This window comes from Cydia strobilella, chromosome 15, assembly GCF_947568885.1.
Source record: "Cydia strobilella chromosome 15, ilCydStro3.1, whole genome shotgun sequence".
NCBI classification, from domain to species: Eukaryota; Metazoa; Arthropoda; class Insecta; order Lepidoptera; family Tortricidae; genus Cydia; species Cydia strobilella.
In genome coordinates, this window is record NC_086055.1 from 10,965,316 (window position 1) to 10,990,440 (window position 25,125).

The window sequence follows — 25,125 nt, forward strand, 5'->3', positions numbered from 1 at the left end:
TAGACTGAGAAATTTTCCTCTGATTTCACTTAAGTAACGTTAATGATCGATTACAAAGATGAATGTCCTCAATGTTACGCAATCGATAAATAGATCGTAGACCTGGGCATTTCGCACGCATCGTATAGATTTCGCTAAAGAATAATTGAAGTCAATAAATGTAAATAATTAAAGTAACGAGGTGTCAGTTCTGACATGTACCCAACAATCTTGTTGTTATTGGCCAATTAGCTTTGGTCTGGCGAAATGGGGCCTTATTCCTAAATGTGTATTATAGTAGCACAAAAGATATCTAAAATGCGTCAGCTGTCAGATCTTGCTTGCATTAGAGCACATCCACGTATGTGCAAGTGCGAAGCAATGAAACTCATGGTATTATATTGCTAGTAAATTTATGTTGTTGAATACGGCCACGATCGCGGCTTGCGCTGCGTCTGTACATCGCGTGTGTCGCGCTTTCTGCCCGCGGAGACCCATACTTTTGTTACCAATCGTCCAAGATTTTACGATCAAACCAAATTATGAAACGCATCGACTTTTTTCTTAATGAGGATTACGAACACCTGTCGCGATGTTTATTGCGTGTGATGCAAATGTGGATTGAGAGCTGCGTTGACTACTGTTATAAACTAGATTAATATAAAAGCGACCATGATTACCTATAACAGAACCAATAAAAGAAAGCAGTTTGGTATTATTGCATGAATTTTAATAACGACATCATTTCATTATGGTCGGGGAGCCCAAGAGGGGATTTTGGAGTCACTCAAGCGCGTCAGATTGATAAAAAAAAATCGCCACCTTGAAATACTCGAGCGCGTCAGATTAAGATATGGTGGATTACTTACTTGTGAAATAGAAATAAATAAATATAAATTATTTAATTCAGATTTCAAATTCAGATCCATATTGTGTTAATTTATTTACTTACATTGAAACTTAAAAACTAGATGTTAGTACCTGTAGATATAAATACATAATTTAAACAAAAAAGAAAAAGAATCACATCATATAATCAAGAAAAATAGAGTCCATTTGAATAATCTGACGATTTTAGCGATCCGTAAGCGAGTGGCATGGTCACAAAGTTGAAAAAAACAATCGCGACCTTGACTTACTAGAGCGCGTTCGATTTTTTTGGAGGGAATAATGCAAGAATAACTAAATAAATAAAAATCTGCCGATTTGAGCCAGCAGAAGTGTCAAAAATCGTTTATGGAGTTTAGTGCACCCAGCTCTTTTCCCTTTCACTTTTTAGCTATCTCTGGCTCCTACTTGTAAATTAAGCACATTTATTTTCCATATCGTCAATACCCAGAGAGGAAAACGGGGACTACGTTTGTATGGAGATGCGGCCGTCCCATTTCTTCTTAATCAGTAAACCTTAATCTTATGCGTTCGAGTATTTCTGACGATCGTGTTTTTTTTATGTCCGGACGCGCGATCCTGTTTTAAGGACTTATAATGGTGGAGGTTATTTAACAGGATCCAAGATATGTTAATCCGTCGCGCTCCCCAACACTACCAATATCTGACGCGCTCGAGTTACTACACATCTAGAATCGTCGGCTCCCCTGCTATTAGGTACTTATACTTACTTGCTACTTGAATAATTATTTGCCACACCAAAATTATAAATACGAAAGTAATTCTTTATATTTACATAATATATTATATTTTTACGTTTAAACTACAAAGTATAACAACCGATTTACTTGAACAATAATATAAAAAATCGGCCAAGAGCATGTCGGGCTATGCTCAGTGTAGGGTTCCGTAGTTACAGTTCTGTCAGAATAGACTAAACGGGGGCTATTAGCAAGTATCATATACATTACAAGTATAAGGGAGTACCTTCGCAGCGCTTTGTACGTATTTTTACTAAGAAGAGAATACTTTTTGCAATAACTCAAAAACGACTCAATCGATCATGTTCACTAAAGTTTTCATTGAAAGTAAAGCTCTTGTTTCGCGACTTTTTTCATTATTATTTTTTGGACCCATGGTCACAATTTTTTTTTCTTTTAGAGCGATTATTTCCGAAAACATCTACTTTATCAAAAAATGGTTGCTGAAGACCCGTATTCGTTTTAAAAAACGTATTCAACGATATAACGTTTAAAAATTTCGCGTTTTGAACACATATTAAATCACGTGGTAGGTACACAAAAAAAAATTTTTTTGAAATTTTTATTTTACCGTTCTGTCGCTATGCATGTTTTACGTATGCGTGCCAAATTGCAGCTTTCTAGAACTAGCGATCATGGGGCAAACCCGCGGACGGACAGACGGATATGGCGAAACTATAGGGGTTCTTAGTTGACTACGGAACCTTTAGTAATGATTTGGGATTCAAAATAATGTATAGTAAGTAGGTAAAACGTTAGAAGCTCAAAATACTCGTATAATATATTTTTGGTTATATCATTTATTATATAAAAAGTGTTATAATATGACGATTCTTATTGGGAGAGAAAATTATTTTAATTTATTTTGTATTTTTTAGTATGTAATGTTTGACGATCATGATAAGAAGATAAGCATAATTTTGACATTGATGCAAATTTATAGTGTAATTTTTATCCTGAAATAAACGGCCGGACGGCGTTAGTTAGTTAGTTAGTTAGTTAGTTAGTTATGCTGGGCATTTTCCGCAAATCGACATCCAATGTGCCTATTTTGCGTGAAACGAGGTAGCGCTACTCTAACCACCCCAGCTCCTCCACGAAGCCTAGCAAAGTCTTCAGGTTGCTAGTTGCCTCTTTTAGTGTGCATGGATTACCTAGGTATTTGCTCCTATACACTTCTACCTGTTTACAGTCTAGGAGAATATGTTTTGTTGTTTCTTCTTCTTCCATGCACGCTCTGCACATGGGGCTATCAGTTTTACCCATATTATGTAGGTGTTTGTTTAGTGTGTTATGTCCTGTTATTAATCCTACTATTTTACGTAGTTGGCTTCTTGGTGTTTTCAGTAATATTTTGGTAAGCTTGTGGTTCAGTTCCGGTAGAATTTCTTTGGTTTGCCTGCATGTCTTCAATTCACTCCAGTACTTGTTGTGCAGTTGTCTGTGATGTTGTTCTAGCTGGTTGTGTATGTTGGATATTGGTAGAGGCATAATTGGCTCGGGTCCATATGCCGGTGTTTCTGAACCTTTCCTGGCCAGTTCATCCGCTGCATCGTTTCCTCTTGATCCACTATGCCCCTTTATCCATTGTACTCTTACTTTGTTGCCTTCTTTGCTCACTTCAGTGAGGCTCCGATGGCATTCAAGTATAAGCTCTGAGGTAAGTTTGTCGCTGCATAGCGCTTGTAGTACCGATTTACTGTCTGACAGTATTAGTATGGTTTCGTGTTTCACTTGTCGTCTTGTAATAGCATTGCAAGCTTCTATTATTCCTACACATTCAGCTTGGAATACCGTATTGTGTTCACCAAGGGGTTTTGTGATGTGTATGTTCAGGTCCTCTGAGAAGACACCACATCCTGTCCCTTCGTTTGTTTTTGAGCCATCTGTGAATATTCTTAGGTTTTTTTGGTTTAGTCCTTCTTTCGGATCTTCTGTTAACGATATGGCGTAATCTTTCCAGAAGATCATAGTTTTTGGTATTTTGTCGATAGGCGCTTCCAGCATGGGCATCCGGACGGCGTTACTCTCATTCCCTGGAAGCTGCGCCGGCCCGGCCCCTATAGTCTGGGATGCCACGTGCGTCGATACCCAAGGGTGCAAGCACCGTCCCACTTTCCAGGGACCTCGAACAAGGCTGGGACGGCCGCCGTAGCGGCCTAGCACCTCAAACGGCGCAAATATGCAGCCATTGATTCTGGTTGCAATTGCAGGTTTGAGCCTTTGGGGTGAAGACCCTCGGGTCCTGGGGACCTGGAGCACACTAAGCTGTATATTTAGGGAGCTAGCGAAGCGTCTCACTTATGTTACGGGTGACCAGAGGGCTGGGTCCTTCCTTGCCCAGCGAATTGGCATCGCCATACAGCGCGGCAATGCCGCCAGCCTTCTGGGCACCCTACCATCCAGCGCCGAGCTAGCTCCCATTTTTTACTTGTAATTGTGTATATTTTTATAGTTAATTTAATTTAGTACCTATTAATTATTTCTGTTTTTATATTTTTGTTTGTTTTACAATAAATACACTTTTTAGGGGTCCGTATACACCAATGGATACACCAAAGGGTAAAAACGGGACCCTATTACTAAGACTTCGTTATCCGTCCGTCTGTCACCAGGCAGTTGAAATTTTTACAGATGATGTATTTCTGTTGCCAATATAACAACAAATACTAAAAACAGAATAAAATAAATATTTAAGTGGGAGTCCCATACAACAAGCGTGATTTTTTGCCGTTTTTTGCGTAACGGTACGGAACCCTTCGTGTCGAGTTCGACTCGCACTTGGCCGGTTTTTTATTGATTTATGTGCATACTGACCTATTTCTTATACATAAGATACTTAAAAAGTAGGTATATTATTTTGCATAATATATTCTCGAAAAACATGCATACTACTCTATGTGACTATTTATATACTTAAATAATTAAATCATGCCTGAATTTTCCTACCTTATTGGACATTTTTTACAGAGTAGCCACATCTCTGCTAACTACTTCACCATTAATGCTCCCATGTGTTAAGTCACCAACAACAGTATTAATTCAAATGCATAATGAACGGATTTCAATACGAGAGAGATGATCAAAACCAGTTTGCGCTATCGATCTGCATATCGGGCCGCGGCCGTCCCGCGCCTTATCGCGATATTTATATAAATATGATGAAAATCTCCAAAACCGTACACACAAGCTGCGCTTGTTGTAGAAGACACAACAAATTGGGTGGCCAGCGATTAGCTAATCGATATGGCTACTTTTGTAAGTATCAAATAATCAATTCCTAAAAAATACAGTTCGATGGAATAGCGAGGTGCGAAGTCTGGCACTTACAAATTTATTATTTTGTTTACAGAAGAAATTGGCTATGTTAGCCATCCTAGTAGGCAGCTGCCATGCCGGCGGGTACAGTCAAAGTTCCAGTTCAGGATACCACTACCCTCAAGGAAGCTCGTATAGCAGTGGACTCTCGGCTCCCGCATCGTTGCCTGCCACTTCGAGCTTCTCACCGAGCAGCTTCCCCGCTGGATCTCTACCCTCAGCTACATATTCCGGCTCGAGCGGATCCATTGGAGATTTCAGCCACAGTCTGGGATCTAGCAGTCTTGGATCCAGTGGCCTGAGTAGCTTTGGTTCAAGCGGCCTTGGTGGATCATCCATCATCGGAGGTTCTGGCCTTGGAGGATCCTACACAGGATCACTTGGCAGTGGCAATCTCGGATCTCATGGAGGAAGCAGCCTAGGTAGCTCCATCCCGTCTGGTTTTGGAGGTTCCATCGGATCTGGAATTGGTAGCTCTCTCGGAACAGGTATTGGATCAGGAATTGGAAACTCCCACGGAGGTAGCTCGCTTGGAGCACCCCTCGACGGCTCTTTTAGCGCACCTGGTTTTGACTCCGGAATTGGCGGATCAAACTTAGCCGCTCCACTCGCTCCATCTCTGCCTCTGCCTGCAACTGGATCTCTTTCAAACGCAGGTGCGATTGATGGGTCCGCTCCCACCGTTCCAGGCGGCGAATCTCCACCACCTGGACCTAAGGCTCCAGTCATCACATCTATTCACGGATTGGCTAATGGCAATGGAGCCCCGACCCAATACCGTGTCAGAGAGGAACCTTACCAAGTCTTCAGGGAGCAAATCCACCGAGTACCCCAGCCGGTGCCCGTGCCCGTGCCGCAACCTGTACAAGTCCCAGTCCCACAGCCTTATCCCGTGCAAGTACCAGTGTATAAGGACGTCCCAGTGCCCGTTGTAAGGATCCAGAAAGTCAAGGTTGACAAGCCAGTACCTTACCCAGTCGAAAAAATTGTCAAAGTACCCGTAGAGAGGGTAGTAGAGGTTCCTGTGGAGCGTCGCGTTCCTATTGAAAAAATTGTGAAAGTGCCCGTTGTTAAGCTGATCAAGGTGCCGTATCATGTGGTAAAGAAGTACCCAGTCCCTGTGTTCAAGACCGTGCACCATAAAGCGGTGGAACACCATCACTCTCACGGCTGGCATGCTTCCCCGCCTCATGCTCATGCTCACTACGGCATTCATGACCACCACGACATTCACGACCATCACGATCTTCATGGCCATGACGACCACCTCGATATTCATGATCACGAGCACGACCTGCACGACCACAGTAGCCTCGGACTCGACCAAGGAATTGACCACCACCACGGCTGGAACTAACATAGAAAATATCGAATCTCATTTGTTTTCATAGGTCTCTCCATAACATGAAGACTGAAGTTTAATGAACCTCATTTTTTGTTATACATGTTTTGTAAATATTCATATTATCATTGCAACTTTAGCTCATCGGGGCTGCACTCTAGGGTGATAACTAAGTCATTAATTAGGATAACACAAAGTTTTTTTGTAAATATTTAGTAATATAAGGAATATATTACTGTAATACAACAATTTGTCCAAAGACATCCTAGTATTATTTGCCATACACCTAGTTCCTATTGCATTAAAATTAATTTAATTGCCCGACTACCGACTACAGCTTTTAGTGTTTGGTTTGGTTGTAATTATCATTTTTCACATTATTGACATTTTATTAAACTCGTGAATATCCGATTACGAGGATGTACAGGTTGGAACCATAAAACATGTTTCCCATGCCATGCATGTTCGCAATGGCGAATAAATTTTTTAATAGTGTTTTGAAATTGATAATAGTTATTTGTTTTACAAGGGCGCAAAGTTGTTGTTTGACCGCTCGTGCTAATATTTGTCAATATTGCCCGAGCAAGTGAATGATTCGAAAAGTGGAATCTTGAGCGTTGCGAGGGTTTCAAGGCACGAGGGTTAAACAAATTTTGGCCCCGAGTAAAACACAAAAGTTTTCACCACACCAACCCGAGAAAAATATTAACTGTAAGATATCAAGCAAAATCAATTCAAATCAAATCCAATTACGACATTAAATATTTATCATCCATAATCATCATTTAAAAGTCAATTCTACCAGCCAACAAGGAAACAACTCAAAATTTGTATCAGTTTACTTTGTACCATGTGGATAAAATGCAACTTTCAACATCAGTTTTTCAACAATCAAGAGAGGCTTTACCAGTTGGTGTGGTGAAAAAGAATAATTGTATTAAATCACATTTACAAACGGGTCTATCGCGAATTTAAACAACAACATTTTGCTGGGACGTCAGTTAGCCGCGACCACGACCAGTGAAACCTGTGTCGAAACGTCGGTAAATAAAGGTAACAAAATATATTCGCGATAGGCCCGTTTGTAAATGTGATTTAATATGTGTTCAAACCGCGAAAGTTTTAAATGTTATAATTGTATTGTCTTCATTTTAGTAGTATGTATCTATTGTATTTAGTAATGGATGCAGCGCGTCTTCAAGTTTGATTTTAATTTATTTTAACTTATAGATCCTGAGATATAAACACAATACAAAAAGACAGTGTTTGTATTGTGCTTGTAATTTACACCTCACTCAAACACTACAAATGGAAACACGTAAACTCACAACTAAATAAATACAGGGGGGTAAAACAACAGACGGTCTCATCGCTGAGATACATAAACTTCAACAACAAAAACACTTGATTTAAAGCAATAAAACGGTATTTGGTGGCCTTTCTAAATTGCAGTGTTTCTACTGATTCTGAACAAGATTCTTGTTTAAGTTTAGTCACGAACTAAATTATTCAACCGTAAAACAAGTTTGCAAATATTTGAAATCACATTAGATATGATACGATAAGGGCTTACATAAAATTTTATCAGTGCCTGGTTAGCAGATTGACAACGGGCGATCAATGTATTGCTGTTGGATATATTATTTTGATTTAAATCTTCGACAAACTTTTCTTATGCTCCGGATAGTCTGGATTCAGAAAAAAATGCTATCTTGAGTAAGTATACTGAATTTATTGTTTTGGCAAACGTCACAGTATACTGTTAAATCATTTTTTGTTTAAATACCTATAGAGCGTATATAGAGCTGCTTTTACAAACCTGACAGGTATCTGAAAAACCTAAAGGGCCTTTTCGTTATACACTGCTTCATGCTAATTTATTATTCGTATGGCATTTCAGTATTTATTAATAATAATTTAGTTGAGTGTTTTATGGCAACTTATTCAATTATTCAAATATTTATATTATTTTACCTGGCATTCTGTCCAAAGAAAACATGAAATAAAGAAAAAAAGTGTCATGCACAGTCGAAGGCAAAAATCCAGACAAATGGCTCAAAAATATGTGAACACGACTTTATTGTCTAAGGTGTAAGAGCGTACACATATTTTTGAAACTTTGGGAATGTATATACATACCTATATATGTATGCCCTTGACTGCACATATATATTATTATTTTTAACTCGTTCACGTCTTTCAGAATACAGAATACAGATGTATTTGATTGATAGTCTATCAATGGAAAGCTTACTATAAAGTTCATTCTCGTAACAATTACGAAACAAACGAAAACGGAAGAAATCTTATCCGGTAAACTCGGTCAACTCGAGGTTTACGCCGATGGCATAAATACCTAATGATGGTGAAATTTAAAAAATAAGAATCATAATATCAAAGAAGGCCTATTAATAAACGAGTGACAATCATTGCATAATCTGCCTCCGACTCGGAGGGCCTTATGGTGTTATAATGGTGTAATGCAACGATTTCTCACGCTATATATCAAGTGTAGTATTTTACGTGGGTCAAATGGATATCGTATTGTACAGTCAACGTCAATAATATTTTGGGTCAATTCACATGCTGAAAATTTCGACGGAGTGAAATGAGGTGTTAGGGTCAAGTCAACTAGCCCTTGAAGTGGCAGGAACCGGCTCGCGGAAAATTTAAGTCATTTAAATTTGGAATTTGATTAATTAAAATAAAATCGAAATTCTGCGTTTCAAAATGTCGCGTACATAGAATACCGTAAATTATGTCGATATACATTGCTGACCTGAAACCGTTTAAGCGCAACCTGATTATGATTAATTTCTACTTATGCGCTCTATAGGCAAATATTCATATGTTGATATATTTTTGTAGGCGCATAACAGTTTTATGATTATAACGAAACTTGTGATGAATTCGTAAGTAACAGAATTGTAAACGAGTACAGTTAAAAAAACGTCCAGCATGTCCAATGTCCTTCATGAGACTTGTCTTGTTCGAAACACATACGAAGTTGAGTTAGGTTCGACGGCTGCATTTGATGCGTTGATGTCTTTTATATGCGCCTAATTTATTCATGTGTTTCATTTTACGGATTTCCTCAATTTTGCATCAAATCACATGATTCCTTCATCCTATCGAGCTTCTAACGAGTCTCTAACAATTTTGGGTCCTATGGGCACTGGGCCCATCCTATCTCCCACCTGGGTTCAACTATACAGGGTGTCCTTAGTCATTGGACAAAGCCGAAATGTTTTTTTTGTTTTATTTATTTATCCAAAACAATCTTAATATACTATGTACATTTGGAAACAGCGAGCGAAAACCGCGTACGGTTTATCTGCCGCCATTGTCGCTCGGTTACATTCCGGTTATCCGGTTAGGTATCTATCTAAAATCTTTAATATTAAGGAAATACTGGTAAGCTAGGTAATCAGCATTTAGTTTGCCCGAGATGTTGATAAACAACTCGGGCGCGCACCTGTACTTGATAACAAAATATTTTTTTAAATTATTTTAGTGTTATGTGGGTTATTAAGTATATTTTGGTTAACATCAATAGGCCATGAGTTTAGTGTATCGGGTAACAGAAATTGCCAGGATCTTTTCCTATAGGTATTCTTTTAAGGTGGTAATACATACTTTGGTATATTAATATTTCTTAATTTTTGTGACCTAGATCTATTTTTAAGGTTAGGTAAGTTAGCGATTTCATCACATACTAGCATCATTTTAAACTTATCATAGACATTAATTATTTTACAGTAATGTACATATGCATTAGGGTATTTAGAATCAGTATACCAAGTATCATAACAACCGGTGTAGCGGTTACGAAGAAATTAACAAATTACGATTTTTTACTTTGGAGCAGCCTTATTGATTATCTTTTTTATTTATGACATTTATAAGACTCTGACTTTTGACAAATGTCATCATTGCCGCACATTTTCGAACAAGTTGTCAAAAGCACTGCCAATGATTAATACAGTATGTTTCTTTTTGTTGTCGATCATTGGAATTAATTTTTGTTTGAAAAATTATTTTTTATCTTTTGTTGTAATTAAAAAAAATATTAATGTTAGAGCATTCCTGAGAAGTAACCCTTCAAGGATTTCAGGGTTTCGGCTTTTTCTTCCCTGCTAGGAGGGATCAAAGTAACCAGGGCCTGATTTACCCACAGGCTAATAAGGCTAAAGCCTAGGGCGCAAGGACCAATGGGGCGCGCAAGGACCAATGGGGCGCGCAAGGGGGCGCGGCGGCGGCTCTGAGTTGAGACAAGCGGAGGGCGGATATACATAGTCAGCCTAGGGCGGTCAGAACTCTAAGTCAGGCCCTGAAAGTAACACTTTTCTGTTCTAGGACACTATTTTACAGTTTTCGCGCATTATTTTTTTATCATAAAATAATATTTTTAAACATCATAATTACCTCATAGGTGATGTGAAAAGCAGTATGTGTCGCGTGGTAGCAAAATTATTTCCATCTTGGGCGTAGCACACTTGAATCCCTCACTGCGATCAGGATGAATGATTTGATGAATGATCACTTTAGAATGCCTCGCTACTCTCGGGAATCTATTATAGAATCCTTCGCTTCGTTTAGAATTCAATGTACGCCCTCGCCGTAAATATGTCATTTTGCTCCCTTGTGACACAATCTACTATTGAAACATGACAATTGAAACTAATTATAGGTTGATACAGTGTAAACGTGACAATCGACAAATTGAAAATCGTTTTAATCCGAGCATACATAAGGTAGTAGTAGTAGTAGTAGAGCCATTTATTTCAATAAATATTACACTAGTTTACAAAACATGCAGTGGTTTTTGTAAATAGATTTAGTATTAATAATATATTCATAATTTATGCAGTTTAAATTTATACAATTATAAAGATAAGTACTAAATTTCGTTTTAAAATTATTGTTCCATGCATTTTTATAATTTAATTCTATAAGTAATTTAATAATTATTGTATTTATTTATTTTATAAATATTTATTGAGATGTCCATTTGTGGACATAGGCCTCCTCCATCGTGTGCCATGTATTTCTGTATACATAAGGTACCTTAGTTCAATTCGAGCTTTCGTAGGAGTGTCATATTACCAATAATAACATAGGCGCCTATTTATCCCTTGGTTTTTTTTAGGGTTCCGTACCCAAAGGGTAAAAACGGGACCCTATTACTAAGACTCCGCTGTCTGTCTGTTTGTCTGTCTGTCTATCTGTCTGTCTGTCTGTCTGTCCGTCTGTCACCAGGCTGTATCTCATGATCCATGATAGCTAGACAGTTGAAATTTTCACAGATGACGTATTTCTGTTGCCGCTATAACAACAAATACTAAAAACAGAATAAAATAAAGATTTAAGTGGGGCTCCCATACAACAAACGTGATTGTCCTGCCGTTTTTTGCGTAATGGTACCCTTCGTGTGCGAGTCCGACTCGCACTTGGCCGGTTTTATGAATAAACACAATTGGTCAGTTTTGAATGTATACTAGAGTAGCAAGCGCCCGTAGGCTGCGGTGGCTGCTTAACATCAAGGACATTTATTTGCCACCGTCGTGGTGTAAAAAAAAGTATATACGATATTGTTCTTTCAAATCCATCCCCAAAAGTTAAATTTTACTAACACAATTAGCTAATTATGGAAGCTCTTTTTTGCCAATTAGGAATAATGTATGTTAGAAACGATTTAGTATTGCCATGTTCTGACAAAATTCGATTTATTTAAATGTCAGCAGATTTCCACATTTAATTTTATTACGAAAAACCATAATAGCGATTTAAAGCAGATTAAATAATCAGAAAACTTCCACTCCCTAAAATGCAGATGACAACGCTGACTGACCTGCTGTCTACTAGATATGTTTAAATGAAGTCACTTGCATAACCTTATAAAAACGGTGACCCTATTAAAAACAGATTTACCTACTTATGAACAATTGATGCCAGAAATAAGTATACAGTTTTCGCCTTATTACAACGGCGTAAGGTGCAAAAGTGTGAGCACATGTTTGAGATAGACCGGACATAGTTCGCCCGCCATCTGAGATGACGTATCTGACGCGTCGATATCCGACCAATTAATTTATTCATGGATGTAAACATCACCGCCAAGAACTTCTTGTTGTATAAATATGAGGACAGTTGCGTTATCGCATCACAAACCACCGAAACTTAGAAGAGACAACAACAACTTATTTTTAGGTTGGCTTTTAAAGCGTTTAGCTAAAAGCCATGGCGTTTATAGTAAGTCGATGATAATAATATATGACATTTTAAAAATGTCATCTTTATAAGTAATCTGATATTTGAAATTCAGTTACGGAGAAATAAAATATCATTACTCATTTTAAGTTCCATCACAATTTTAAGGTACTTTACCTTATTATATATATTTTCTGTTTCAGATTAGGATTCTCTTCTACACCGCTTTAGTCTACGTATGTAGAGGCGAGGCCCTGCTAGGACATGACTCATACACGGCATCCGCCCTGTCCGCCCCGTCAGCTTCCTATGGACCACCATCCACATCATATGGCCCTCCTTCGACGTCATATGGTACTCCAATTTCTTCAGGCAGTTTGAATTTGGGACAGAACCTGCAACCAGCGCCACGGCCCGTTTACGGCCCGCCGTCTGACCATGAAGGCAGCCTCATCCTCGACGAGACTCGCCCTCCGACGGCACCAGAACCACCAGTGTCGAGCGGATCTCTCAATCTGGGTCAGCCCCGTGTCATCGGATCGACAGTGCAAGTGGGCAGACCCGTTGCCTCGGCAACGAGATACGAGCTCCAGTCTGTCGTCCAAAACGTCGTCCGTCGCATCCCGATCGAAGTAGTGCGTCACGTCCAAGTTGCGGTCCCACAACCCGTGCCCGTGCCCGTTCGTCAGGAAATCAAAGTGCCAGTGCCGCAACCCTACCCAGTCCAGGTTGAGGTCCCCAGACAAGTGCCGTACAATGTGTATCAAACGCAACACGTTGAGGTGGAGAGGCGCGTGCCTTATGAGGTTGTGAGACAAGTGCCCTTTGAAGTGATCAGGAAAGTACCAGTGCCGGTCGATAGGCCCTATGAAGTGATCAGGAAGATCCATGTACCAATCGAGAAACACGTCCATGTCCCAGTAGCAATCTGGAAGCCGTACCCCATCCACATCATCAAACACGTCACCCACTACCAAAAGAAGAAGTGCTGCGGTTGGTGAAAACTACAATCATAGGATGTAATGTAATAGTCGTGATCATGCCATATAGTCAATAGTCCTGTAAATAAATAGTTTTAAGATGTACATAAACCTACGTAATAAAAGATACCTTAAAACATTGTCTAACGGTTTTTCTTTCTAACTAGTTTCAATCATTTAAATTATGTAAATAAACATACCAAATAATTATAAAAACCGGCCAAGTGCGAGTCGGACTCGCGTTCCAAGGGTTCCGTACATTACACAATTTAAACAATGTATTTTTCATGTGAAATGTCTTTAGAAAACCCGTAGGGGTCGGATCAAAAACTAAGTAATTAAGTCCGACTCACGCTTGACTGCACATTTCTAATAGGTTTTCCGGTGATCTAGAGATAAAGATCTATTTTGTGTATTTTTTTCAAAATTTTTGATCATTTTTTCCCTATTTTCTTGAATAACTTCTAAACTATTTATCTTAAAATTATAAAAAAATATATATTTGAGATTCTCACAATAAGCTCTTTCATTTGATATGTAACACGATATAGTTTACCAAACTTTATTTTTTAATTTTCTCATCTACCCCCCAAAAGTGGCCCCCGTGTTTAAAATTAATTTGTTCACGTTACATGTCCATCTTTGGGTAACAAACTTACATATGCGTACCAAATTTCAACTTAATTGGTCCAGTAGTTTCGGAGAAAATAGGCTGTGACAGACAGACAGACAGACGCACGAGTGATCCTATAAGGGTTCCGTTTTTTCCTTTTGAGGTACGGAACCCTAAAAATGAGCACGGACGGCGGAAATAAAATATTCAGGTATGTCAAATTTCCATGACCGAAGTACTATAATTTCTATCAGCCGGGCTAGCACATGATTGGCGCGAGAGTATCTCGCGGCGAGATAGACTACCCGTCCCCCTTTAATTCATACAGTTAGTAAAAGACGGGTAGTCTATCTCGCGGCGAGATACTATCGCGTCAATCATGTGCTCGGCCTACAGAAGATTTATCACTCGACAAAGTACGAGTATTAGTATGCGTAAGTTTCTCTAGTATTCATATATCTTCAATATTGTGTAATCAAATATAATAACAAGATTTAACCACAGCACACAAACAGCTCTCACGAAAAACAAAAGCAAATTACGATATCAATAAGGGTATTAGGTGATCCTGTAGGGTGCCCTCTTTTTCGTATAAAATTGATTGTCATATTTCGCTTGGCATTATAACGTTTCTTCGCATAAAAGTCATTATAATAATACTTTAATTTTTGCCTAAATACTTAAGTTTTTTTTGTTTCCGAATATATTATTCGCATAAAATTTTTTGGCTGTATCAAAGGCCGTATATAAAGTTGACCTAAACTAGATTTTCCCTGACATCAAAGATCATTAATCATTATATTCAATACGTAGAACAAGTGCTTCATCTAATTTTGAAAATCCTAACATTAAATGCCTGTAACTGAAATGACTAAAATGCAAAATGTCATTATTTTAGGTTAGAGTGGCGACCCTTACAGTACCGAACTGCCTCCAGGATAGTATTCTAGGTTAAGTTAGAACTTTGACCCTCACAGAAACGAACTACTACTAGAAAAGTTCACTCTATCGTTACTCTCCATTATTTTTAACCGACTTCAAGATTTCAAAGGAGGAGGTTCTCAATTCGGTTGTTTTTTTTTATGTTTGTTACTCCATAACTCCGTCATTTCTGGACCGATTTTGAAAATTCTTTTTTTGATTATAAGTATATACATACAGATTGGTCCCGTTTTTGTCAAAAAGCAGTTCTGATGATGGGATCCATGAGGAATCGAGGGAACTCCTCAAATGTTAAAGGCATACATATAGTGATTTTAGTATTTTCATCAACAAATCAAGCACTTACATATAAAAAAGTGACATTTGATGAAGTGGAACTGCTGATGATGATCAGAACGGAACTCTTCAATGACGCATAGTTCACGTTTGGCGATTTGTCCTCTTCGTTATGTTTGTTAAGCAAGTTAGGTTTTCAAGAAACATTTTTGTCAAGCTCGAGTTCTGATGATGGAATCCATAGGGAATCGAGGGAACTCCTCAAATGTGAAAGGCATACATATAGTGATTTTTGTATTTTTATAAACAAATCCAGCACTTCTATTCTAAAAAGTGACATTTGATGAAGTGGAACTGCTGATGATGATCAGAACGGAACTCTTCAATGACACATAGTTAACGTTTGGCGATTTGTCCTCTTCGTTATGTTTGTTAAGCAAGTTAGGTTTTGTAGAAACATTTTTGTCAAGCTCGAGTTCTGATGATGGGATCCATGAGGAATCAAGGGAACTCCTCAAATGTGAAAGGCATACATATAGTGATTTTTGTATTTTTATAAACAAATCCAGCACTTCCATTTTAAAAAGTGACATTTGATGAAGTGGAACTGCTGATTATGATCAGAAGGAACTCTTTAATGACGCATAGTTTACGTTTGGCGATTTGTCCTCTTCTTTATGTTTGTTAAGCAACTTAAGTTTTTAAGACATATTTTTGTCAAGCTCGAGTTCTGATGATGAGACCCACGAGGAACCGAGGGAACTCCTCAAATGTGAAAGGCATACATATAGTGATTTTTGTTTTTTTATCAACAAATCCAGCATTTACATTTAAAAAAGTGACATTTGATGAAATGGAAACTGCTGATAATGATCAGAATGGAACTCTTCAATGACACATAGTTCACGTTTGGCGATTTGTTCTCTTCCTTTTGGACCCAGACCTAAACTTGGACCTGGACTCGGACCCGGACCCGGGTCTGAACATGGACCCCAATTTGGACCCGGACCCGGACCGAACTCTGACCCAAACTTGGACCCGGACAGCCGGATACGGACCCGGACTCTGATCCGGACCCGGAAATGCTACTAGAAAAGTGGCTTAGGTGGGTGGTTGGGTTTTGAACTGCGATTCTCACAGAACAGAATTGCTATCAGAAAAGTAGGTAAGGTTAGAGCTGTGACCCTTACAGAAACGAAATGCTATCAGAAAAGTAGGTTAGGTTAGGTTAGAACTGCGACCCTTACAGAAACGAAATGCTACTAGAAAAGTGGGTGGTTTTACCTCCTTTTCTACATTATTAGGCAAAAGATGCTGTCCTTTTTATTTCATTGTCTGGAATCTAAGAGTGCACCATCAACAATAAGTGAACTTTCAGCGGCATCCCCCATTGAAGTCGGTTTTTTTTTCTTAAAAATTATACTTATATTTTCTAGTGTCATCTCCACGTTTAATTAATATTCAATTTTTAGTCGTTCTAAACCGTATACAGTCTTGTATACGGTTTGGACTCCAGCAGTATGTGGGGGACCGTTTCTGCTATTTCATTTCCACCAAAGAGGATATAATAGGATAGAGCGGTACTGTCATAGTAAATGTAGCTACAGTAAATTCACTGCCATCTATCGACACACGATTAAAACTAAAAATATCAAAAAATGTTAAATAATTTCACGGTTTAGACTCACTTGTCACTCGCGCGACATGTTTCGGAAAGCCTAGGTCTCCTTTCTCTTCCTAGGTTTTAATGTTAGTATGTCTCACAACAGTTTAAATTCGATCAAAAAATGAATTTATATATGGTAATATGGATAAATGATTTTTTTTATTTGCAATATTTGCATTAATTATTTTTATATTATTTTCATCCATGTTCTTTCACTGAAATGCGTTAATATTGTTAAATAACAAACGAAACCGTCAACGCCATCTATCGAGAATCAAATTTTCTTGATTTTCGCGGCACGTTTTTTCCTTAGACTGTATCCATCTATTACGGAGTTATATCTATCTTTGATTTCCACAGATGCACGATGGGTTGTCCTTGCACTTGAAACGGTTTAAGTATTCAGAGAACCCACCGTGGCCCGTGAAAATCTGCGTGGTAACACTATCGATTTGTAGTTTTCGGACTGTTCTGTGGGCCGCTATCGCGTCCGATTCGGTATTCGGCCGATTAGTAGGCAACATTCGGCCGAATATCGAATAAGTGTTGGTGGTCGAATAGGCTGAATACCGAATAGTTGCCGATTTTCTTTTTATACTACGTCGGTGGCAAGCACACGGCCCGCCTGATGGTAAGCGGTCACCGTAGCCTATGGACGCCTGCAACTCCAGAGGCGATACATGTTGCCGACCCTAACACCCCGCACCCTCGTTGAGCTCTGGCAACCTTACTCACCGGCAGGAACAAAACACTATGAGTAGGGTCTAGTGTTATTCCAACACTATGAGTAGGGTATATGTTAGGGTTTTCTGTAAGGTGGAGGTCCTTCCCCAGTTGGAGTCTGCTCTAGATCTGGAATGACATCCGCTGTGCTGTGCCCTACCACATAACGCGATATGACATTCACAGTGCCCCTACCTCTCTTTTGGACGTAGTTTAAGGTCATACCCTGGTCCAAAAAAAATCGTGGCATCTCTAGTATCTAGCCTCGAAAGATGCTATTGCAAACTTTGAGTGGGCACCCCAAGACCAGGGTATAGACTAAATAAAACAGCGTGCAAGAGTCTTTTTGCAAACTGAAGAGTTTTGGCACAAATTTATGCTAATAATACCCATAGTGAACTTAATTATATGCACTACACTATAGATTCTTTGGTCATATAACTCATATAGATTATGGCAGTTTTAACTTTTCATTATTCATTTAGTTAACCCTCATCAATATTAAGTAGATTTTGGTGAAGTAGGAAATGATGTCAACCAATGAAAATTGCGCCATAAATGCATTTATTACGTTTATTACGTAAAATCTATGCTATGAAGACTATGAAGAGATATGCTTGGAAAATATCGACAGTTATCGACAAAAATGATAACCGAATATATGGTTTTAGGAAGTTACAAGGTATTTTTATTACGTACCTAGTTTGGCTTAGAAAATTCTGTTATTTTTTGCAATTTTTTTTGCAAAATATTCTATGAATATGCAAGAAAAGTATGGAAATCATTTGATTTTTAATTTTATCAGGGATTTTACTTTTTTTAACTTTTGCATTAAAAAACTATGCAAATTTGATGTGCTTGTAAAACCTCTAGCTTCTTGAGGTCCAGCCACGAGATGTGCCTATAAGATATAAGTACGGTAAATTCCGTACACTACTCATAAATATTTGAATTCGTTTCAGAATTTGGATTATATCCACTCCAAATTCTATATTTAACGTCATAGTTTACCATAAACAGTCGATTTAATTCCACTCAGTGATTTTATCGACACGATCACGGCACTATAACTCAAATGGAGAGCTAGTTACGATTCCTATACTGTTTTCGAATACACAAGCAGTGTATAAAATTTGTTGTTTTGGCTTACTTCCGACAGACGCTCGGCCGCGCCCCGACTATCAGGATCATCCGCGCTGCAGCCATGGACATCTCCGTGAGTATCCTTGCAAAGTTGCAAAAAAGTTTTTATTTAAAATCTGAGTTTTTCAATAAGTAGTCTATTCTGGATTATCCATTGAGAAAACGTTTATGCATCGTTTTAGGTAGGTAGGTAGGTAGGTAAATTTGTGAATATTATATGAACTTTGTTGCGTATTGTTGTGCTGAAAATTAGTGTAACTTATAGCGCACTTTATGAAGGACTGGAAAAGGTTTTTCCTTTGTAATATGTATTAGAAAAGGAACAATGTTCCTCCGCAGGTGTTTTATAAGCTTATTAATTTGTTATTGTAATTTCAGGTAATAAGTACAAGAATACAATTTTAATAAAATAATATGTGTATGCTTCTTTTCAGATCCAGTTGATCCTGTCAATATTATGCTTCAGGGCTGCTCAAGCCAGTCCTCAAGATAAGGGAGCTCAAACATTCGAGGCATTACAACCACAATATGCCCAGAGGTACAAAGAAGTGATCATGTACCTAACTCCTACACAAATTAGGAATTATGAGGCAGGAAATGGTCTTCCACAAATAAATTATGAACAACAAGCACTTCTACAGGCCCAATACGAACAAGAACAAATCGCAAAACCTGCTCCTACGTTTATTTATACACAGCAGAAATCAGCATCAGAGACACCTATGAATGACGAAGAAGGAAACATAATTCAAAGCACACTTGATATTTTAGAAGCCAATAAAATTCATTTTCATCTTACGCAGCAAAATAATCCTAACCTTGATATAACGAGGGCTGAAGAAGATTATCATTCTGATATCCGACCTATCGTAGAGCCAAATGCTGAAAATGAAGAACAAATTAAAATCGAGCTCCTGCAGAAGCAACAACAACAGCAACAACAACAACAACAACAACAACAACATCAGCAGCAGCAGCAACTACACCATCAACAACAAGAACAGGAGCGGATTGCTAAAAGCTACGCTTATATTCATTTCTTTTCCAACCAAAAGCCAGATAATTTACAAAAAATTGAGATATTCCACCCTGAACCTCATTCTATGAACCTGGATGAAGAGCTAAGACTGCAAAAAGATAAGAACATAGAAATTCAGCAAGATCCTTTACTGCGTCAGAAATATAAACTTATCCCATATGAATATATCGCGGAACATAATGTTCAGCAGAAAGTACGAGACGACCTTATCAAGCAGGGCCACAAGCAAATCCAGCAACAGCTGTTTGTGCCTGCCGAAGAACCGTGGCGCCCCATCATTAACCCTCAAAAGGAATATCAACAGCAATATGCTCCACAATTTACTAGTCCCACTAAGAACATTGATCTTGAGAAAATTATTCAGGAAATTCAATTAGAGAGAGAAGCAGCAAAAATCCGCGCAGAAAATATTGCCAAGTCACCGCCTGTTGTTATTCATAAAGACATTAGCATAATTAAACGGCGCCCTGTTCATGTAATCAAGCACGTGAATATTCCATACCCGGCGCCATTTTTCGTGCCCGTCCAGAAGCACGTAGAAGTCAAGGTACCCCAACCCTACGCGGTACCGGTAGAAATTGTCAGACACGTTCCTGTGCCAATAGTGAAGACTGAGACAGTGGAAGTGGAAAAACCCGTGCCATATGAAGTGGAGAAACATGTACCAGAAATAGTCGAGAAAAAAGTATTCGTCTCTGTCGTAAAACCATACACCGTAGAACGTATCGTTCCTGTTGAAGTTAGGAAAGAAATTCCCGTTGCGATCCCTGTTCATATACCGGAAAAACTCACAGTTTTACGACACGTCTGGAAACATTAATTTATAGATGTTAGTATTTAATTTGACTGCTTTTGTTGAGGCTGATTTAATAAAAGACTTAAAATGTTTTTGTAGTTTGTTTGCTTTACTAAGCTTCTGACGCCTACGAAAAAACTAGCCGACTGCTTGTTCATGCAGCTTGTGCCGACTCATTTCTGTAGGCACTTATCGTCTGTTCTTAACACCTCAGAAATTCCATTCCACAATTCAAATGTATAGGCCAAAGTAATTCATAACTCATAGTCCATAGTAACACGTCACAATCTCACAATCGATGTTTTATTTTCAGAACATAATCACGATGTAGGTAATATGAGCACTAATAGCTTTAATTTGCACATTCTGAATAGCTAAAACATTAAAATACCAAGCATATTAACATCACATTACTCGTATCTCACAGTCACATAGTGTTCCTATCAATCAAGTGTCATAACAAAATACCGACCAGTAGGTTTTTCAGGTATCTAGTATCTACCTACCTCAATTCATTCTCCTACCGTTTGATTGAATTGCTAAGCAGGCTAAATAAATTCCATTTAGTAGTTTATTGTGTAGAAAGTTCAGATTGCTAGCAGCATACGAAATGGTTACAAGGAAGACGAGATGTCTCTCAAAACAAACATTTAAGATGTATATTAGTCGTATACTGCGCAAATAGTCCGAGGCATATGAAATGACCCAGATTATGGGTGCTATAATTTTCGCTTGCGTCTTGCAATTTTGTATAGATTTCATAAGCGTGATACAATATCTTTAAATTGAGTTATCGGTTACATTTCTATCAATTATCGATGAGTCTAAACAAAATATTGGTAACCAAATTAATAATTGACGCTCACGTATTTTAAGTAGTAGGTAATTACTGAATTTTGCCCTTTGCACTTCCAATTTAACATTAAAATCTCGCATTGGTATTCAAATGCACATTTGATTAAAGTTTTTGAAAGAAAATTCAAAGAAGACCAATTTAAGATAGATCAGGTACTGAATCTTAGCTGTTGTTATATTATAAACAATGTGTTTTGCAGATGCGTTTTACAATAATTGCCTGTGGGGGCTGTTGGATATGTGGACCAATTCGTGCGCCCATCCGACGATAGCATGAAGGCCAAGATGACCCAACTGACTGTATTGTGTTCTAATGATGTCTTTGAAGAAACAGTGCTCTGTTCAATATAAACTTAATTGTGTAACTAAATGTTTCGGTACCTCTGTCCAACCGAAGAGTATAATAATAATATATGTGCCTCTGTCATAAACTTGGCAGAATAATTTTAATTATTGTTGCATTGGATAATATACTGACATGTTTGTTATCTTACACGTGTTCAGGGTCGTCATGCACCCCTAGTGAGTATTGTATTCTTTGGTCATGCACCTATAAAATGGTGCATGATAAATATTACTTATTAGTTATTAGTTATTACCAATATGTTATGTACGACCATGTTATGTACCATGTTTACCTGAGTAGTAAACGACTCCAGTATTCCGGTAACTAGCGATATTTGAAGGTGTATATTTATTTATAAATGTAGAGATTTCTTGGAAAATTCGTAGCGCACTAATAAAGCTTTCCATGCTACCGGCCAAATCGAGACAGTTTAAAAAGCAAATTGGGCAATTTCTTCTCCAACACTTATTTCATTTCATTACCTTACGTAATTCACTTGTTTTATTATTCATAACGTTACCTTTGATTATAGGTATGTTGAGCGTTTGAAGTCTTTTAGTTTCATATACATTAAGTCTATTGTAAAATGGGACTCGTTGTGTACTTTTTTTGTAAGTTTAATACCTAGTACTGTACATGTCTAGTAAATTTATTGAAGTACAAAATAGTTATGCAATTTACATTAGAAATATGTTTATCTCTCAATCATTTCTTTATACATAACGAACTGGATGGTATTACATCATTGAGTTCCTGTGCGAGTTATGTCCATACTAAACAGACTGGCCGACCGTAAACATTGTTAATCAGTAATTATGGTCTTAATGGGCTGTCTTAGGTTGTTTATTTTATGTGTTCCCGATTGTGGTATAATTTAATAACGAACTTATTCGACGAAATTCGAATTATACTTTGTAGATTAATTCAATTGAATAAACGGGAACCGAAAAAAACCTTTCGTTTTGTGTAGCCCCTATTCACACTAAATTTCCCAAATTTATGAAAGTACGTTACGTAAGTAGTTTTGTAGAAAGACCCACGTAAGTGTTAAAAAATTATTGGAATATAAACTAAAATAAAATATACTTTTAGGACCATAGTGGAAGGTACTGTTCTGGAGTGGTCTTAAAAAACAAACATGACAAATAAAAGAGCAATTAAAAACCAACATTTTATTAATATCACAATTTCACTGAGACTCAAAGGTCGCCTCAAGTTATACAATTAAGTACTAATGAGTATTAAGCGCAGAAACAACTACAGTGACACATCAATCAGTCGATTAAGTCTGGCATGGTTTCGGGGACTTTCAAAAGTCTATTGCAACTTACAGGTCAACAAGTTATTCTTTCATTTACACTTTAATACAACTAGCATATATTTTTGTAACTTTACAAACAACTGGTTATGTCTATCACATTTCAAGAATTCACGGAACGCTTAATAACTTTGCTACTAAATCTACGTCAGGTACATTTGTCACTCAAGAGTTCGAAGCCGTACTATCAAAGCTTAAGCCGAATCGATGCAACTAAATGCTACGATCTTAGTTTAATAATCAACAGGCAAGATAGAATTAAATATATCAGTCGGTGGAAAGTTCCACTTTGAGGGATCACCTATGGTTCAAAGTTTAGTATCCGCCGTAACCGTGACCGCTGTCTTCAGAGAGGGCGTGCGCATGTTCGGCGAAGTAACCCTCGTGGGAAGCGGGCGCCTCGGCGTAGGCCTTCAGACCCTCGGCAGCCTCGAAGCCATGGTGCTCCAAACCGCCTTCAAGTCCATGACCTTCAAGGGCGGCGTGGTGCTCGAAACCTCCATGATGCTCAAGACCGCCGTGCTCAAGAGCAGCGGCAAGATGCTCAGTGTCGAACCTGTGGTCTTCAAGCACGAGACCGTGGCCATGGCTGTGCTCGGTCTCAGGGTGGATCTGCTTCAAGGTGGACTCATGTTTGCCCTTTTCGAGCGGGTGCTTCAGCAGATGGCTATGCTCTTTCTTCACGTATACGGGGACGGGGTGGAAATGCTCGAACTTGATTGACTGATGTGACTTAGCGTGCTCGTGCTGCACATGATGAGTGTGCTCCGATTCGCCTATGAGCGCGTGGTGGTCGTACTTCTCCTCGATCTGAGGTGCTTCCTCGTGAATCACACCGGGATAAGCGGCCACCACGGCCAGGAATCCCAAGAAAATCTGTAAATAATAAATTACTAATTATTAAAAGACATCTGTAAATTCCAAGAATTGCCTCTACAGTCTGATGCATCTAAACAAACAGAGCGCGGCTATAATACCGTAACCAGTTTTGCACCACTGAGAAGTGCAAGGAACCCTAAGCGTTACATAACGAGAAAGGAAAGGCTTCCTATAAACTCGAAGTTGTGTCGATCAGGAAGATTGTATTCTAATCACTTGACATCCACACATAAATGAATTTTGATTACGAAATCACTAGTGCTAACGCTAATTTATGTCAAATGGATATGGATGTAGGCTCGTGATCGAGATGGTTTTTTTTTTTGGCTGTTTCACAACACGGTTTGAACCAATTTAGATTACACGACCGTCACTGACACTTTAATGAATACACTGAGTTACGCACGTGATACTGCATGCTGGTTGGAGGACCTTACTGTGTGAGAGGGTGGTGGGTAATGCTAGCACTTGTAATTTGCATCGCTTATATACCTGGTTTCTCTGCGGCAGTGTGTGAGTGATCGTTACGTATGCTCGAATTGTCAAGCGTCGAAACAATAGATAGAAAATGTTGAGAGATTTATGGAAAAACTAGTCGATTAAAGACATTAGGAGTTTGCTTCCATTATCATGTAACGTCTCACTTGTAGTGTAATTGTTCCGTAATAGAATCGAAAGAACCTGATTAGCATACATAATGACGATTATTCAAATTGATTTACTTAGAAAATACTTTGATAATTGCACGTCTTTATAGGATTGTTTTGTTAGCAGTTTTTGTTAGTTTGGTATCTATTTAATGACTACTAAGACAATAGAACCCTAGAAAGTGGGAAAATTTAAAATCATAGAATATGTATTCTTTTGAAAATATTTCGAATGAGTTATTGCTACGATATGTTCTTATAGGTCACCTATTGATAGAACAATACAACTGATTGATTCAATGGCTAGGACTGAGTGGATTTATTAATGGGTCAATTTTTTTTTCGTCAAAACTTATAATTTAGTCGCCCATTGTACTTTTTACCCTAAATCTGTAAATACATTA

General features: G+C 38.2%; 4 protein-coding genes across 4 annotated transcripts; 3 read left to right on the forward strand and 1 right to left on the reverse strand.

Moving 5' to 3' along the window:
* The first annotated feature begins 4,770 nt into the window (after positions 1–4,770).
* On the forward strand, positions 4,771–6,549 carry LOC134747737 (skin secretory protein xP2-like). Its single transcript, XM_063682360.1, has 3 exons — positions 4,771–4,886; positions 4,981–5,416; positions 5,468–6,549. Exons 1-3 carry the CDS (start codon positions 4,875–4,877, stop codon positions 6,301–6,303), a joined length of 1,284 nt encoding a protein of 427 aa, XP_063538430.1. The 5' UTR covers positions 4,771–4,874; the 3' UTR covers positions 6,304–6,549.
* A 5,979-nt stretch (positions 6,550–12,528) lies between these two features.
* On the forward strand, positions 12,529–13,593 carry LOC134747907 (uncharacterized). The gene is made up of 2 exons (XM_063682584.1): positions 12,529–12,540; positions 12,702–13,593. The coding sequence occupies exons 1-2, from the start codon at positions 12,529–12,531 to the stop codon at positions 13,497–13,499; spliced, it is 810 nt and encodes a 269-aa protein (XP_063538654.1). The 3' UTR covers positions 13,500–13,593.
* A 5,195-nt stretch (positions 13,594–18,788) lies between these two features.
* LOC134747738 (putative mediator of RNA polymerase II transcription subunit 12) lies at positions 18,789–20,715 on the forward strand. Its single transcript, XM_063682362.1, has 2 exons — positions 18,789–18,914; positions 19,276–20,715. The coding sequence occupies exons 1-2, from the start codon at positions 18,903–18,905 to the stop codon at positions 20,698–20,700; spliced, it is 1,437 nt and encodes a 478-aa protein (XP_063538432.1). The 5' UTR covers positions 18,789–18,902; the 3' UTR covers positions 20,701–20,715.
* Positions 20,716–23,034: 2,319 nt separating this feature from the next.
* LOC134748048 (histidine-rich glycoprotein-like) lies at positions 23,035–24,548 on the reverse strand. Its single transcript, XM_063682778.1, has 2 exons — positions 24,481–24,548; positions 23,035–24,071 (listed from the first exon to the last, which is right to left on the reverse strand). The coding sequence occupies exons 1-2, from the start codon at positions 24,490–24,492 to the stop codon at positions 23,511–23,513; spliced, it is 573 nt and encodes a 190-aa protein (XP_063538848.1). The 5' UTR covers positions 24,493–24,548; the 3' UTR covers positions 23,035–23,510.
* Between the last annotated feature and the right edge of the window lie 577 nt (positions 24,549–25,125).